This window comes from Falco peregrinus, chromosome 3 (genome assembly GCF_023634155.1).
Source record: "Falco peregrinus isolate bFalPer1 chromosome 3, bFalPer1.pri, whole genome shotgun sequence".
In the NCBI taxonomy this organism is placed as follows: Eukaryota; Metazoa; Chordata; class Aves; order Falconiformes; family Falconidae; genus Falco; species Falco peregrinus.
In genome coordinates this window covers 89,906,498-89,921,866 of record NC_073723.1, presented here as the reverse complement: position 1 = coordinate 89,921,866, position 15,369 = coordinate 89,906,498, and the positions used below count along the sequence as shown (strand labels likewise).

General features: G+C 36.7%; 1 protein-coding gene across 1 annotated transcript in view; it reads right to left on the bottom strand.

Moving 5' to 3' along the window:
• Positions 1-15,369, bottom strand: part of CDH6 (cadherin 6) — a 108,011-nt gene that overhangs the window by 19,246 nt on the left and 73,396 nt on the right. The window contains exons 3-7 of the mRNA XM_055800628.1: positions 10,786-11,080; positions 9,147-9,266; positions 6,952-7,119; positions 5,259-5,446; positions 3,553-3,806 (exon numbers count right to left, since the gene is read on the bottom strand). Of these exons, the coding sequence (XP_055656603.1) occupies positions 3,553-3,806; positions 5,259-5,446; positions 6,952-7,119; positions 9,147-9,266; positions 10,786-11,080 (1,025 nt within the window). The remainder of the gene's footprint in view (positions 1-3,552; positions 3,807-5,258; positions 5,447-6,951; positions 7,120-9,146; positions 9,267-10,785; positions 11,081-15,369) is intronic.

Sequence of the window (15,369 nt, the reverse complement as noted above, 5' to 3'; positions counted from 1 at the left end):
AATATCTTACTGCCTTAGCACATTCTAATGCCTTGGCATATTGTAATCACTATGTTTACTTTGTAAGATTTTCTAAATTCAATCTGTGGTACAGTATCTGGAAGAAATGGAAAAAAATAAAATTGTTCTGGACTTTTTCTAAGGTTACCAGAGCTGTAACATTAAGGACTTCTTCAAGATATTGAGAATTTTAAAGTATAAGTCCCTGTAAAACCATATGTATATTCAGTCATTTGTACAGCGGAAAATTAAACTCACAAAAAAACAAAACGAACCAGATAAAAGCTTCTTAATGAAATGTTAATTTTATTTCTTCATATCCAAAAGAAAATACATACAAGGTCAATGCAATTAAAGTATATTCTAATTATACCATTAACCCTTGTCTAGAAGGATGATTTTAATAAGCTAGGCTGTCACTTCTGTTTCTCAAGTTTCTTTTGATCAAGGACTGTTAATTATGTTAAATTGGTGGTGATTCTGACTTATGGATCATAACCTAGTGAGTATGAAGCAGACAACATCAAACTAATTTTTATATTTATTTAATGAAATTACTGGTGTGTATTTGCCTGATTTCAGGACTTCATCAGGAATTCAGGAATTCAGGAACTGACAAGCTAGGAAGTTAAAAGTATCTATGCAGATTCCAGTCTCTCCTTGTACATAACAGGAAGAAGGGGAGGGTGAAAGACAGAATCTAACACATGCAAATATGTTTTCAGTAAAAATACACAAACACAATTAAGCCTTACATTTGTTTGCAGATCATTTTCATCTGGGATACTTTAGTAAATCAAATCACAGCAGGGAGACAGTTCCAGTGACTGATGAACTTCATTATGCCTCTGAGGAGTTACTATAGCAAAAAAACTCAGCTAGCAATGTAAAAAGATCTGATGTACAATAGAGCAGTGCCAGTTGCAGCATTATTTTTTTTAAGTATGAAGCACTTCATAATATTTCTGTTTAGATCAAATACAATCAGGATGCAAACCTTCTTTTTATAACACAGCTGGAGAGTGGAGTGTTACTCAGGAATGTATTAAAGTTGCTAGGCTGGGATGCATATTCAAATACTGCCAAACATCTATTAGTGTATTTTTATATTTTCTCAATTTCATGGCCACAGTAAAGTTTATTTACAAGGTCTGGACTGATGAAATGTATGTAGCTCTACCATACACAGGTCATGAACGATTATGCAGTCTTACAATCAGGGCAGATGCCCACTTCATATTTTGCTATTGCTGCATTGTTCAGCTTGCTGTCTAATGTAACCACAAGTCAGGAAGATTTGTGGGTCAGGAAGGTAAGTGTATGTGAATTTTTCATAATGCATTTTCATAATGATATTTTGAAGGTTTCCTTTAATGGAAGATCAAAGGGGCTTTCATCTAACAGAGTTAAGGCTCAGTTTGTTTAAAAAGAAGAAATCTTCACTCAAGTAGAGGAGAAAATGGAAAGTTTTCATTGTAATATCAAGTGTCTAAAGATTTTATTTTTAACCGTCAAGAAAAATTGACAAGCAAGTGACAAGTCATATATATACAGTCTAATTGCATCTTCCCCGAAGCTCAGAGTGAAAATCGGATTTAGCATCTCTATTGCATGATGGAAAAAAAAAAAATCACCCTGTCAAAAAGATGCCGACTCAACCCATGCCCCTAAATTCTAGGCGATACCCAAGATATTAGCACCATAAAATTATATTTATTACGAGGTAACATCTCTCAGGCTACTGCTCTCTGCTGATTTCCTTCCCCTCTTACTGATTTTGATGTTTTTTCTTGCTGTGTTTATATCTATTACTCTAACCTCTTCCTCATTTTTCTTTTTCTTCTTCTTTCACCTTGCTGTTGCATGCTATTAAAGCATAAAGGAGACAAGTTTTCTGCTGCACTGCATCAGTTTTGTCACCTCTGCTAAATTTTGCTCAATTACTATCTGATATTTTAATATGCAAATATACTGTATTAAAGAACTGCTCTTCGAAAGATAGGTAAATTTTAGCACACACATTCAATTATCAGAAAAAAGCCAGTAGGTAGTACTCAACAATGAACAGCATAATCCCTATCCACAGTAAATCACTTTTAATTAGGAGCTGATGCTGGTGCAAAATGGAAATGGTTGTAGTTACCACCACAGGGAAGCAGGGAAGCACTCCCCTTACTCTCCAGTGTCATTAGATATAAAAAAAAGGCAGGTTCATATGAAGACTGCAAGGGGCCTGGGTGTCACCCCAACCAATTTTTCATCTTACTAGCATGCCCATGAAGACATGCTATAGAAGGTGTTCATTCTGTCCCAGGGCTTCACAAAGTCAGCAAAAAATTATGTTGCTCTTTAAGTTACTCTGCTCTGCTAGTCCAGAACTCCATATAATTGTTGCATGCCATCATATAAATGAAAGTAAGTCCTAGCAAGGATTAGTCTTGAACATGAATTCATATGCAGGTCATTGCATGTAAACAGAAGACAGAGAGGGTTTCTGACAGAAACATTTAAGATTTAGTTTCTTCATCTAGGAAATTAAGATGATAATATTTACCCCTCTCACAAGGTGAGCTGAGAGCTTAAAACTTACGCGTGACTCATAAACATTTTAAGATATCTTGAGGAAAGATACTTGTTTGCAGAAGTGTAAATTATTGATGGATTGGATTTGTATTAGACCTGCATTATTTTATTTTGATCTTGAGACTACTATTGCATTTCCAAGGTGCTGAACCCAGAGACATGCTGAAAATTGACCTGAAATTAGTATTGCTGTTATTTTTCATTTCCTCCTCTTACTGCCTTGTCAGTAGCAATGAACTTTAATTAAAGCACACACCTATTTAAAAGGTCTATCATACTCTATCTAATATGACTTGAATACTCCAATATGTTTTCAGTTGTACTGAAATGGTGTACGTGTAAATTTACAAAAAAACGAAGGTTTAGGTTTAGTTACTCCAACCTTAACATTTCCTCCACTTCCTCTAAGAATAATTTCTTGATTCATGGCAAGTGTACTTCATGAAGTCCATGAGACTGATTCTTGTCTTACTAACCTTACACTGATACAAGTGAGATCAGAGTCTATGTATGCACATGATCTGCTTTTATGGTATTTCTACTTGCAGTTTAGAGGCGGTGAATGTGACCTCTGTCAAGCAGACCTGGACAGATGGGAAAAGAAAGGGCTGCTGAATCGCTCCCCTGTCATATAGCCAAGAGGATGAACCACACTGTAAAGGTGGAAGGCGAAGATGAACATCTTAGTGTTCTTTTGCAGTAAATTCTTCTATGTTAGAAATAGCCACAAACATTAGTTGCTGAAGAGGATAGGATGTAATTCAAGATGTAAGGGCCATGCAAACACAATCACACAGCTAGATATGCTCAAGTGTGAGAGATCATTTACCACCTAGCATACTCCCTTCCCTATTTGAGCATACCTGAACAGTTTCATTGTTACAAGGGATATTTTTATGTGCTGACATGAAAAAAGAAAAATTAGAGCTATAAAAAATTTACTCACAAGATGAAACAGTCTATGCTTACTTGACAGGGTTCTTGGCAGCATCTGGATCCTGAGCAGTTACTGTTCCTACTACACTGTTTATTGGAACATCTTCTTTCACTTCCATGATGTATGCTGGTCTGCTGAACACAGGGGGTTCATCTACATCTTCCACCTGAATTCTGACTGTAGCTGAGTCCTTGAATGGCCCAAGGTAGAGGAATCGAGGGTCCACATGGGTGTTGGTAGCTTCCACTTTCAGAATATACAGGTTTTTATTTTCAAAATCCAATGCCTGGGAAAAGAAAAAGAAAAAAGTCTGAGAGGTCTGTGGGGATTGCTGTGGCTTGTAGACAGGTGAGTCAAATGAATGGGAGGATGTCACAGAGAGGCCTGTGCTAGGTAACAGGAGCCTGATTTGAAATTAAAATGCCAGCACAAAAAAGAAAGTTAGGGTTCTATGCCACTGATGGCATGTTATAGGAAAAAAAACCCCACTTTTTCAGGGAATTCTGTGCCTGCCTGGAACTCCTAAACACAAATTAATCTTTCTTTCTCAAATAGCCGTAACTCTTCATGCCTTTTATTCTGTCATTTTTGACATTTTGACATTTTGTTGTCTATTCCTTGGTGCTAAGCACCACACACTAAAGGGGGGAAGATTTTCTAGGAACTGCTTCTTTAAATATTGCCATTCCATCACTGAAATGAAACACTTTGACATCTAGTGTCTGGACATCCAGGACCACCCATTAAGGAAAAAAAATGGTTTTATGATAGGCTATGACTATATTACACTCTGTTAAAAGTATGAACAAGCAGCATTTAGTGACTCTGTTACAGTACTTAGAGAAATGTGGGGGGAGAGTAGTCACCCCATTTTTCCATTATGTTGTAGAAGATTCACAGCTTCTGTCAACAACAGACAGAAATGCAGACGGAGTTAGACTGATATCATAATCAGCCCCTGGAAGGCATCTCCTAAAAAACAAGTAATGACAGGTGTCATACTGATATCAACAAGCAAGTGCATGTTCGGAAAATCTACACAATGCCTATCTAGTGATGACTGAACTTGAACTGATGGAGGATGATATCTGTAACCTTATCAAGCTTGCCTGATAATGCACTGTAAAGAATATTTCTCAAAACTTCTGACAGCCAATGTGCAGCCTAGTAGATGATGTCTGCTGTGATCCAGCAAGGTGCTGTGATTATTATTTTTCTAAAGTAAAAGCATGCTGATGTATTTATTAATTACATTTTTACTAAATCAGAGTAAAAAAAAAAAATTGTCTATGTACTTTAATACATTATAGCTATAGAATTCAACACTTCCTGATACTGAAAAATAGGCATGTAATACTGATTATTTCTGTGGTCTTAACACAGCACCTTCTAGTAATTTAGCAAATCCTGTAAGCATCATAGGGAGAAAATCAGACAGATGGTGGTGTCTCCTTGAGTTATTCTGTGGATATGTTGTACAATTTTTTCTGAGTCCCATCCCACTCCCTAAGTTATTTACTTTCTCAGATCCTTCAAAGTATGTGTATTGGTTTAGCAAAGGAGGCTATAAGAGGAAGTACCCCAATTAACTGTATAGAAATAAATTTACATAGGTCATGTAGAGATTCCTAATAGATAGCATTCAAATTAAGAAACAACACATGCTGCACTACAAATGGAAAACAAGTATAAGTAAACTTGTGACTGCTATTTCAGAGCATAACATTGTGTTGTGTACCTTTTTGACAGTTATAATTCCTTCCTGTGTGTCCTTGTCTGTGGTAATTCCAAACATGTCATATCCATCCCCCTCAGTGATGCTGTATTCAATCTCTGCATTTTCATCCACATCAGCATCATTAGCTTTTATCCTGCCGACTGGTGAATCAGGTGGCATAGATTCAGGAGCTCTAAATTGGTAGGTGCCTATAGCAGACAAAGAAGGAAATTTTGTCAGTCTTATGGTACTTTGGACACCATCTCTCAGCCCTCTGTCCATGCTGGGCATGCACAAATGAGTTAGCAAGTCACTGTGCCTTCAAGCCTTCCTGGGGCAACAGCCTTTAGCTTCTACCTTACTTTCGTGTGGATAAAAGTAACTTATTTTTCTATCTATTTTCAAGTATGAAGGATAAGCATTTTGTTTTCCTACAAATATGTGTCTTTAGCAGCATATTTCTAGACATTATCAGGGCCTCTGTTGGGCATATCAAAATTGTATATGAAAAATGTCTTGAGGCTAAAGGACAAATAGTAAGAACTGCCACAGGCCAATGCAGCTTAGTAACACTAAAACCAAATCCAGCCCAAATGCCTATTAATAATGTGCTACATTGAATTCTCCTCTGAAAAAAACTCTACTTGGGGTATGCTGGCATTATGAAGCTGTATCTTTGGCTTTTATACTGAAGACATTTATGTCCAGAGATGTATAATTAACTCATTGGGGGTAGAGTGCTGTATTTTCTCTTAAGTTGCTCTAATTTAAATGGAAACGCGTTGCCCACAGCTAAGAACAGACTTTGAACTTAAATGACAAGTTGCTTCCAATAACTTTCCCAGTGACTTAACCGCCAAAGCTTGCTGATTTGTCTGATAGTATCTGCAATTATTTTCTCTAACAGCTGCTTTTGACTTTGACACACACTGACACTGTGATATATACACATCACACACTGCAGTGGTTAGACAAAATAAAAAGAAGAAAAAAAGAGTGAGAAATAAGGAAGGAAAGAGAACAAGAGACAAAGAAGGAAAGAGGCAAGGAAGGAAGAGAGAGACAGAGAAGTGGATGAAAGATGAACCACTTATGGTCATGAATGGTCATTAATAGAAATTACTTTCCAAGAGATCTTGCTCAACTGATTCCCTCAAATATCACACAGATATCTACCAAATGATCTGAAACAGGGGAAAGAAAATAGTCATAAATATCTGGTATATTTATGTACATGCCTTTGTTTCTGCATGCAAAGAATACAGGAAAAGCCACCGAGGCAAATGCTTCCTGGGTATAAATACTCATTTTGATAGAATTGCTCTTGGGATCATTTTACGCTTAAATAAATATGTTTCAAAGCTTAAATAGAACAGATATCTTAAAATGTAGTCAACCACAACATCTAATAGAAATGATAATGCACAAGAAAAGTTTATGTAAGTCGAAGCTATTTAATAGACAGGAAAAACAGAAGTTGTTTCTGTACATTAATTCACCTCTCAGACTGCCTACTGCAACTGTAGATTTGTTTCCCAGTTACTGCAATTAATCTGAACATGATGCCATTTCTTGATTCTGTGTTCTCTTTTTCTTTCTTAAGGGAAGTTTTATACTCACTAAGTACATGACAGCAGATATCTGAGTTAAAAAATAGACCAAACCAACTTTTGTCCGTTTTAAAGTAAAGACATAGAATGTAAATGTTCCATACTCTGGGGGAAGCGAGGTGGGTTGTCGTTTACATCGGTCAGTGTGATGTTCACAGTGGTGGTTCCTGATAATCCGCCCATCTGGCCTCCCATGTCCTTAGCCTGGATGACCACTTGGTATTGCTCCCTGTTTTCACGGTCCATGTTTAGCAAAGCAGTTTTAATAATGCCTGAAAACATGAAAATTAAAGAGGGGGAGTTCACAAGTAAGGTACTGACTTTGATGGTAATTCTTATTAAGAAAAACCCCACAGCCTAAAGAACAAAACAATCTCCGCGTAACAGGTAAACTTTGCCCAGTACAAATATTTACTTTTATAAGATGACTCATTAAATTATAGACTTGTCATATCATAGCTCAGGCTGCTGTCTATGTGACAGACAATATTAGTGGCATCCCAGAAAGATGTTCTACTTATTTGTGAGTGGTGTTATTTTACATAACTATTTATCCCCTTTCAGTTCCATGCTAAAGTCTCTCACTGAACTGCAAAAGGGCTCTTTGTTCATTATAATGTGCTCCATCTTTTCTCTCCTGTTCTGACAATATTTTTATTTTGACAGATGTGGTAAAAAAAAGAAGAAAGCTAACTTCAGCAAGACATCATTAAAGAGGCAGTACAACAACATTAAATGGGAGAAGAGAAATTAATTAAGAAAATTATGAGCATCCAAGCACGCCCAGGTAAATATATTTCTATTTATACATTGATTTGAATAATTATGCCAGTCACTTCCACCTTTAAAGGAACCAATATCAGTTATGAGGCCAACTCCTACTGAAATTCAGTCATTCAGATTTACCATGAAGCAAAATGTTTGCATTCTCACTGGGTCTCTTAAGGCTAAGAACTGACTCCTTTGTAGGCAAAAGGGGGAAAATCTGAGCACTGAAATCCATGGCAAAATTCACAGCAGCTTCAACAGACTTACTTCACTGTAGGAGTTTTGCAATTGATTTCCATGGCAGGAAGATCAAGCCTGTGGTTTACCTTGCTTCCCCTCTGTACCCCGCACAACCCTCTTGCTAAAAGATTACTGGTGAACTCCCAGCTACATTATCCTTATTATAACTCTAGATAAAGAGCACATAATGCACTGTCCAAGTCAGAATAAGTGCATCAGTGCAAAATCCTTGCTTTTATTATCTAATACCTTATGCTTGAAGGGAAGCTCCCTTTGATCTTGGCTCTCCCTCTTTTCACAATTATGTACCTTTTTTTGCCTCAGGTTTTTCTTTGAGATATCTAATCTGTCCCTCCTTTTCCCTGTCTGAGTGTCTAAGATTTATTTAAGAAACAATGCCAAAACCTGATTAATCATCTGGGATAATCCATTCCTTTCCTGTAAGGATGCTGAGGAGAACAAATTTCTCTAGCTTCCAGCAACCTATCACAGTGGATGTTCCCATTTAAGGAGTTTCTTGAGGTCCTTTGTTTCGTGTTGGATAATTTTGTTTGAAAACTTGGGAAGGGACTGTCTATGTAATCAGATAGTCAGTGGTACAGCAGATTCAGTCAGCCAGAATTCATGTTTTACACGCACAGCTTCCAAAGCTGTTATTCAGTCCATAAAAAATTCCAGTCACTGTGTATAATTTCAACATTTTCCAAAAACAGAACTCAGAAGTTTGGGATTCTATTTGTGATCTTCTAGTATAGCACAACAGCCAATTTTACCTCTTCTATCATTATTCTTAATTAAGATTTCTTTCATAGAATTAGCATTAAAGTGATATGTTCCAGATGTACAGAAATTATAATTACTTCAAACAAGTTTTGAAGAAATAGGAGAAGAAAAACCCATGAACAAACCCTCAGTCTTAATTTAGCCATTGTGAAGATCTATGAAGATAAAGCACTTTTTTCCACATCCACCTGTTTCTCGTTTTCATATAAAAGCCAACATGTCTGGTTTAATTTCAGCATCCACAATAGTCTCTATACCCACTGCTTGTTAGAAATGACTGAAAACTGGTTCACATCCAGTACTAATTGTATTTATTAGACTTTACTGGTAAGATTAAAATAATGTAGGTGTCATGTTTACAGATGTATCGCTCTATTAAGTTTGTCAGATTTTGCACTGAGTAAGATGCAATCTCTTTGAAGTTTTTGCCTAGTATGTTCTAGCTTGGCTTAGCATGTCATTTTGAATTACAGACATTGTCACAGAATGACAGATAAGGTCCCCTAACCTGTCTCAGATTCGACAGAGAAATATGGTTGTCCCTGGAGAATACTGTAGACAACTTTAGCGCTGTTCCCATACGTAGGATCATCAGCATCAGTTGCGGTGACTTGCACAACAAAGGTACCTGCAATGATAAATGAAAGAAAATAAAAATCCACATTTTTTTTCATGGTCAAGACAGTTTATTATATAGAAAAAAAAATAGCTTAGGTTCAGGTCAAAAGGTTAGGTTTGTGGCAAAAAGTTAGAGATATTCTTATTTTGTAGAAGTTTCTCTGTTGATAAAGGACACGGATACAAAACCAAATAACAGTTGGCTTATTCTCAGTTCATTAAAAATCACATTTATCGATTAGATATGTAGATGCTTCATCATGTTTCTTACAAAGAAACCAGAAGTGCACCCTTCCTCAGATATTGAAGCTATTCAGAATTTTATCTAGGTCAAGGATATACTTTTGCAAATTTACTTATGCTTGTAAGGTATTTGCCCTAGGAATGTAAATCTGTTATTTCTTGTGTCTTCTAGAGAAACAAACGGTGTTAAATCCTAGGCAAAGTGTTAACAGACATAAAAAATGAGCTTAGGTTTTGGTATTTAGAACAGATTTGTGAATAAAATATTCACTTCACATATTAAAATGTGAATATTAGGTTCTCTCTTCTCTAGATGAGATTTCATCCATATGACAAGTCCCATGAATGAGAGGAGAGAGTATGCCCCAAAGTCTTTATTTTTATATTGCTTGAGCTTTATTTTAATCTCATTCTCGATCATGGTTAATTAATGCTTCTCTCCCTGGATATTAATTCAGATTAGAAGAGCGCTTCTTGCAGTTTAACCATCCATTGCTCTCTGACAAAGAAATCAAAATAACCTCCCTAAGAATCAGAGATAAAGAATCCAAACCTGTCAACTTCTCTGGAAAACATCCAATCTCAAAATCTTATTTCAAGGAAGTTGTTCTATTTTCTTTTATTGATTAATTCTTACAGCTTGATACATTTTAAATCAATATAAAGATTTCAATGAACTTCAATGGACTTTGGAGCTCTTTGTTTTTTGCATGAAAAGAGAAACATAGGTTACAGGAAGTTAATGGCATATCTCAGAATTAGTGATGAGTTGACTTGGGTGACAGTTTTCACTCCTGAAGTGTGTACAACCACTTCTGAACCTGTCCTTTTCTTTTCTTTTCTTTTTTCTTTTTTTTTTTTACCTTCCTGAACCAAAGAAGGGTTGCTGAACAGATCTAGGGGTGGCATGGACATGCTTAGGTGACCATGGATTACCATATTATTACACTGCTACTAAATCACATTAACAAAGCATATTAAACTCTTTACAGGTGTCATGTAACACAGCTTAGCTCAGCTCACTTTCACTGTAGCTACATCAGATTGTATTTTATTTTTTGTAGTACAACAGAGAGGGTTTCACTTAGCTAACATCTCTGATTTCAGCAAACTGTTGTCCCTATTTTCCTGGAGTTAGTTGTGGTTTTTTAAATGGCTGAAGTACTTTTACTCTAGGCTCTAATAGCAGATGTCTGTATTCAATGCCTGTAAAGTTCGGGTTCTTCGTTAACTCCACAGAAAGAACCCAGACCAGACATTAAAATCAATTATTAGTTAGCACCTACCAACATCTGACATTTCGGGAATGCTGGCATTGTAAACATCCTTTGTAAACATTGGCTCATTGTCATTGATATCATGGATCTTAATGATGAACTCAGATTCTGGTTCCACTGGTCTTCCAGTCCTTCTGTTTATAGCCTGGGCACGGAGTATGTATACAGGCTTTTCTTCCCTGTCTAGTCTCTTTGTAGCCTGGATGTCACCAGTGTTTTCATTGATAATGAAGAGGTCTCCTGCTCCATCTCCAGAAAGGATGTACTTAAGTGATCCATCTCCTTTATCCTGGTCTGAATGCAGCTGGTGGTGAAATGGGAATTGAAACAAAAAAAAAAGAAAAAGAAAGGAAAATCAATAATTGGGACACAGTTCTAGATACTTTAATTGACATCATGATACATGCTTTACTATTAGCAATAGCCACCCAAATCGCCGTACACTGCTTTTGGGAAATGATGATGATACCACAGTAGAAGCAGTAAACTGGTAGACTTGTATCTTGATGTTCAGAATTGAAATGGTCTGCAATATTATAAGAAATTGTCTGAGGAAACCCACAAACTGAAGTTGCAGATCGCTCTCCCAAGCGAAGCACACATCAAACAGATCTAGTGTCCTAGAACGCTAGTGGCTTAGGTGGAATCCTAAGAGTATGTAGGACAGTGAAATCCTGCAGTGGAAAAACAGTGGATTCAGGAATTTCAGTAAGCCAAGAATTAAAAAGTGGCCAGGTCAGCCACTTCCTGAGTTTAAATTCTGGGTGCTGGGTTTCTATGCCCCATGGACATTATGTAATATATCACACAGTGCACAACACAATAACATACTAAATACATAGAAGAATAGCAGATAAACACATGCATTCACAAATTTGGCAAATTAAGAGCAGAGACAGGCAGGCATACTAGACCATTACAGCACTGGCAGTGAAGAGGTCAGTTGCCTTATCCAAAGGGACATGGACCAAGATGAAACATGGTGGATGCAGGGGAAAGAAAAAATGATGGTAACTAGCATACAAAGCTTGAGCTGCCCAAACCATTATCTTTTTTTTCCCAGAGATATCCGTGTCTCTTGAAATGCTACTTAGCACACACACAAGGTACGACTGATTAAATCATACTCTCATGGCTGTTCTTTTGATAAAGGCTTATTTATCCCCCCTGGCCTTAAAATCAAGGCTAATCAACTACAATTTATTTTGTTGTTACTTTAGAGAAAATAAAAATTAAACAAATGAAATAAAAAAAATAAAATGCTTTCTAAAGTCAGGGCATAGGTGATTAAATTCATAGGGAAAAAATGAATTTATTAGGTAGCAGATTCATGGAAATTGTTGCTTTCATAGAAAAGACATGTTTCTGAGTCAGGAAAGTTGGATTTTCTCAACCAGTTCTTTGCTTCTCTTTTCCAACATAGAAGTTAAAAAAACCCAGAGAAACCTACTAGACTGTGTGGCAAAGTACTCAGCATTGCTGTATGGTATGCTTTGTAGAAGAGAAAGATTTGTAGGTTGGAAGAATGTAGAAATTTTCACATTGACATTACCAATACCTGGCTATGCCCCTACCATACTGGAAAGGCAGCTTCCAGCATGACCATATGGTCAATGTTTTGGGCTTCCTCCAACTTTCTCCCAGATCAGTGCTATGCTGATGACCTACTTGGTGGCACAGCGTCCCACTATGTGTGCTTATGCCTATGGTCCTCACAGAAGGCATGCTCCATGCAACAAGTCTGCCTTTAAAAGCAAAACTCTTTGTCACCACACATACCAGAAGTGTTCAATAATACAAAATATCATAACCGTAGCATGGTTAATTGTTAGCAGACGTGCTGAGGCACTCTTCTTAATTTTCTCCTTCAGGGAGAAAATGGGCACTCTATGTAATTCCTGCACAGAGCCCTTTCTCTTGATAATAAGAATACAAATAAGTAGCTTGTATGCAGCACTTTTCATAAGCAGATTTCAAAACCCTTCACAAAAGTGTCAATATCATTTGCTCTGTTTTTTTTTAATAATAAAGCATAGAAACTTGAAGTTTCCCAGAAGGCTAGACTTAGAACCTGGAACAGAGCTTAGGTCTCCTGAGTCCCATTCAATTGGCCAATACACTTGGCCATAGGGCCCGAGGAATTATATGATTTACTAGATATAACCTCAGCTTCTGATGAGTATCTGTTAGACCTAAGAAGTCAAGACTATAAGTCTATTGTGGGAAGTAATTTCAATAGGTTTTTTGAGTATAATTTTCCTCAAAGGCAACCTGCAACAGAAAAGGCATGAAAAGAATGTTGTCTTTAAAACTGTCTATTTTTTATGACTCTTTCACACCAAATAATCAACTCTTGTTTGCCTTAAAAGCCTCTTTAACTTTGTCTGTATCATACTGGGACAGAAATATTCCTCGGTAACAGACTATCATTAATTCATATGAATAATGGAATAGTGCTGTTGTGAGACTTGTTATAGGCTGAACTCCCAATCTAATTTTTATCATAGTTTTAATTAAAACTGGTTTCAATGAACAAGTTAGCAAAAAAGGTCAAGCTAGAAAAGGTGTTGGAACCACTGGGAATTGTCTTCCACAATATTCTTTACCTAGCCCAGACCACCTAAAGAGCTAAAAATGGAAAGTCCTGTGATTTTTTTCAAGTCAATTGTTTCAGAAATTTCCACACCTCTTCTGCAAATAATCTACCTGTGAAAGATTGACTGTGACTTTGGTTATCAAGTCAAAGTATATCTTAGTGTAGTGACTCATCAATATAGAGAATGAGGTGTTCTTCACCAAAGGTTTAATCTCTAGCCCTTCAGCAAAAGTGCTAACTTTTGAAAATAAACTTTGACAAGATGTTTTTCAACTTCAGTACCTTCAGTTTTACAAATTTCCTAAGACATGACAGAACAAAGAAGTATTCAGTCGGCCAGGCTGTATGTGGATTATTTCCTGTGAGAGCAGGACCTGAGGGAGGTCACGTCATATGTACCAATGTATATTATGTACAGCTAAGGCTGGCTGAATGCCTACTCTTCAAACCCACAGCGAACTTACAGTGTGTCATCATGTGTGGCCTCAAGAACATGATTGTTCCCTTCTTTTTTGAAAATAATTGGTTTTATGTATTGGAAAAAACAAGCAGATCTCCAGAGAAGTTTCTCATAAATTGTAAATGTGTAACGTTCAGTTGTTAGGAAAATATACAAAAAACTTATTTATTATTTTAGATTACATTATCTGTCCTTGACTGTTTACTTGGTAGAAAAGTTTTGTCCAGGACAAGACAATCATCTGTTTTATCTTTTCTTAAGTGTCAGTTTATCTTGGAAGCAATATTTTGTCTGTGTGATCTATACGAAGGAGGAAATTGCTACTGTAACCAGGTTAAAAAAAAAATAAATTGGAAATAAAATTAAAGGAGAAAGAAGTGGTGCAAGCTGAGGTCAAAAGAAGAGCCTGGAGGGGAGATGCACTTAAAAATACAGTTGATGGTTTTGTAATATAAAACTTAACACTATTGTTAGGTTATGAAGATGAAATGAGTGGTAATAACCCTCCCTTTCCTTTTAAGCTGAAGTTATTTTTCACTCTCTAGACACCTCACTGCAAAGAAAGTTTGCTGTGATGAGATAGGTGTATAAATTATACTGCAGATGCTTTTAGCAGCACTGATCCTAGGCAATGCAAAATATTATAGTTTCACTCTAGTTTCACTCTGTGTGCTAACCTGTGTTGCAAGAGTGTCCATTATCTTCGGTGTAAAGTTGGTCAGATAAATGGGCCATGTCAGATAATCATGGGATAGAATAAAATGTTTGGGACGCAGTGCTCATGTCATCTGAGCTGTATCATATTAATATTCCTCAAGACAAAATTACTTCAGCCAAAGGTTTTTAGGACTCCACATAAAGGTAGATTTTTTATTTCCACAGGAACTCAGCATTACTCAATGGCATTCATTTCAATTGGTGACTGAACTGAGCAATACCCCAAGGGTAAGCTAAATTGTGAAGAAGTAAGTCTATGCAATAAAAAGTAAATGCATCAGCAATTGCACTGTATTAATATTATAGTAAATTGATTCATTCAGAATGTAATCTGAACACTTTTGTGAAATCATCCATCAATCACTGGCTAAGGCTGAGGATGAATGACAAATTATAGATTTTACTATGCCCTAGGCATACTTTTACTCATTTTACTTTAATACCACTGTTAAGTGAACCATCTGGTTTGCTTTTAATGACTTGCAGTCAGGTATAAACTGTCCAGCCTTTGTCTTTCTTCTGCCCCTCTCAAATGTCCTGTCTCCAAATGTTCAAATACATCTGCCTGAAAACAGGGAAGGCTTCACGCCTCCATCAAGAGGTGTTTAAAGTGCACACAGGACTGCAGCATTAGTTGCCTGTATTGGACATTCTGCGTATTGTCAAATTCATAATCATTTTAACAGGAGACTTGTTTTTTTTTTTGGGTTTCATTGGTTGGTTGGTTGTTTTTTTCAAATTAGCCACAGTCTGGAGTAGCCTCTTCTCCAAAGTGTCTCTGGCAGAACCCTCTGAAAGCACCAAGGGCAGTAGCAACGGG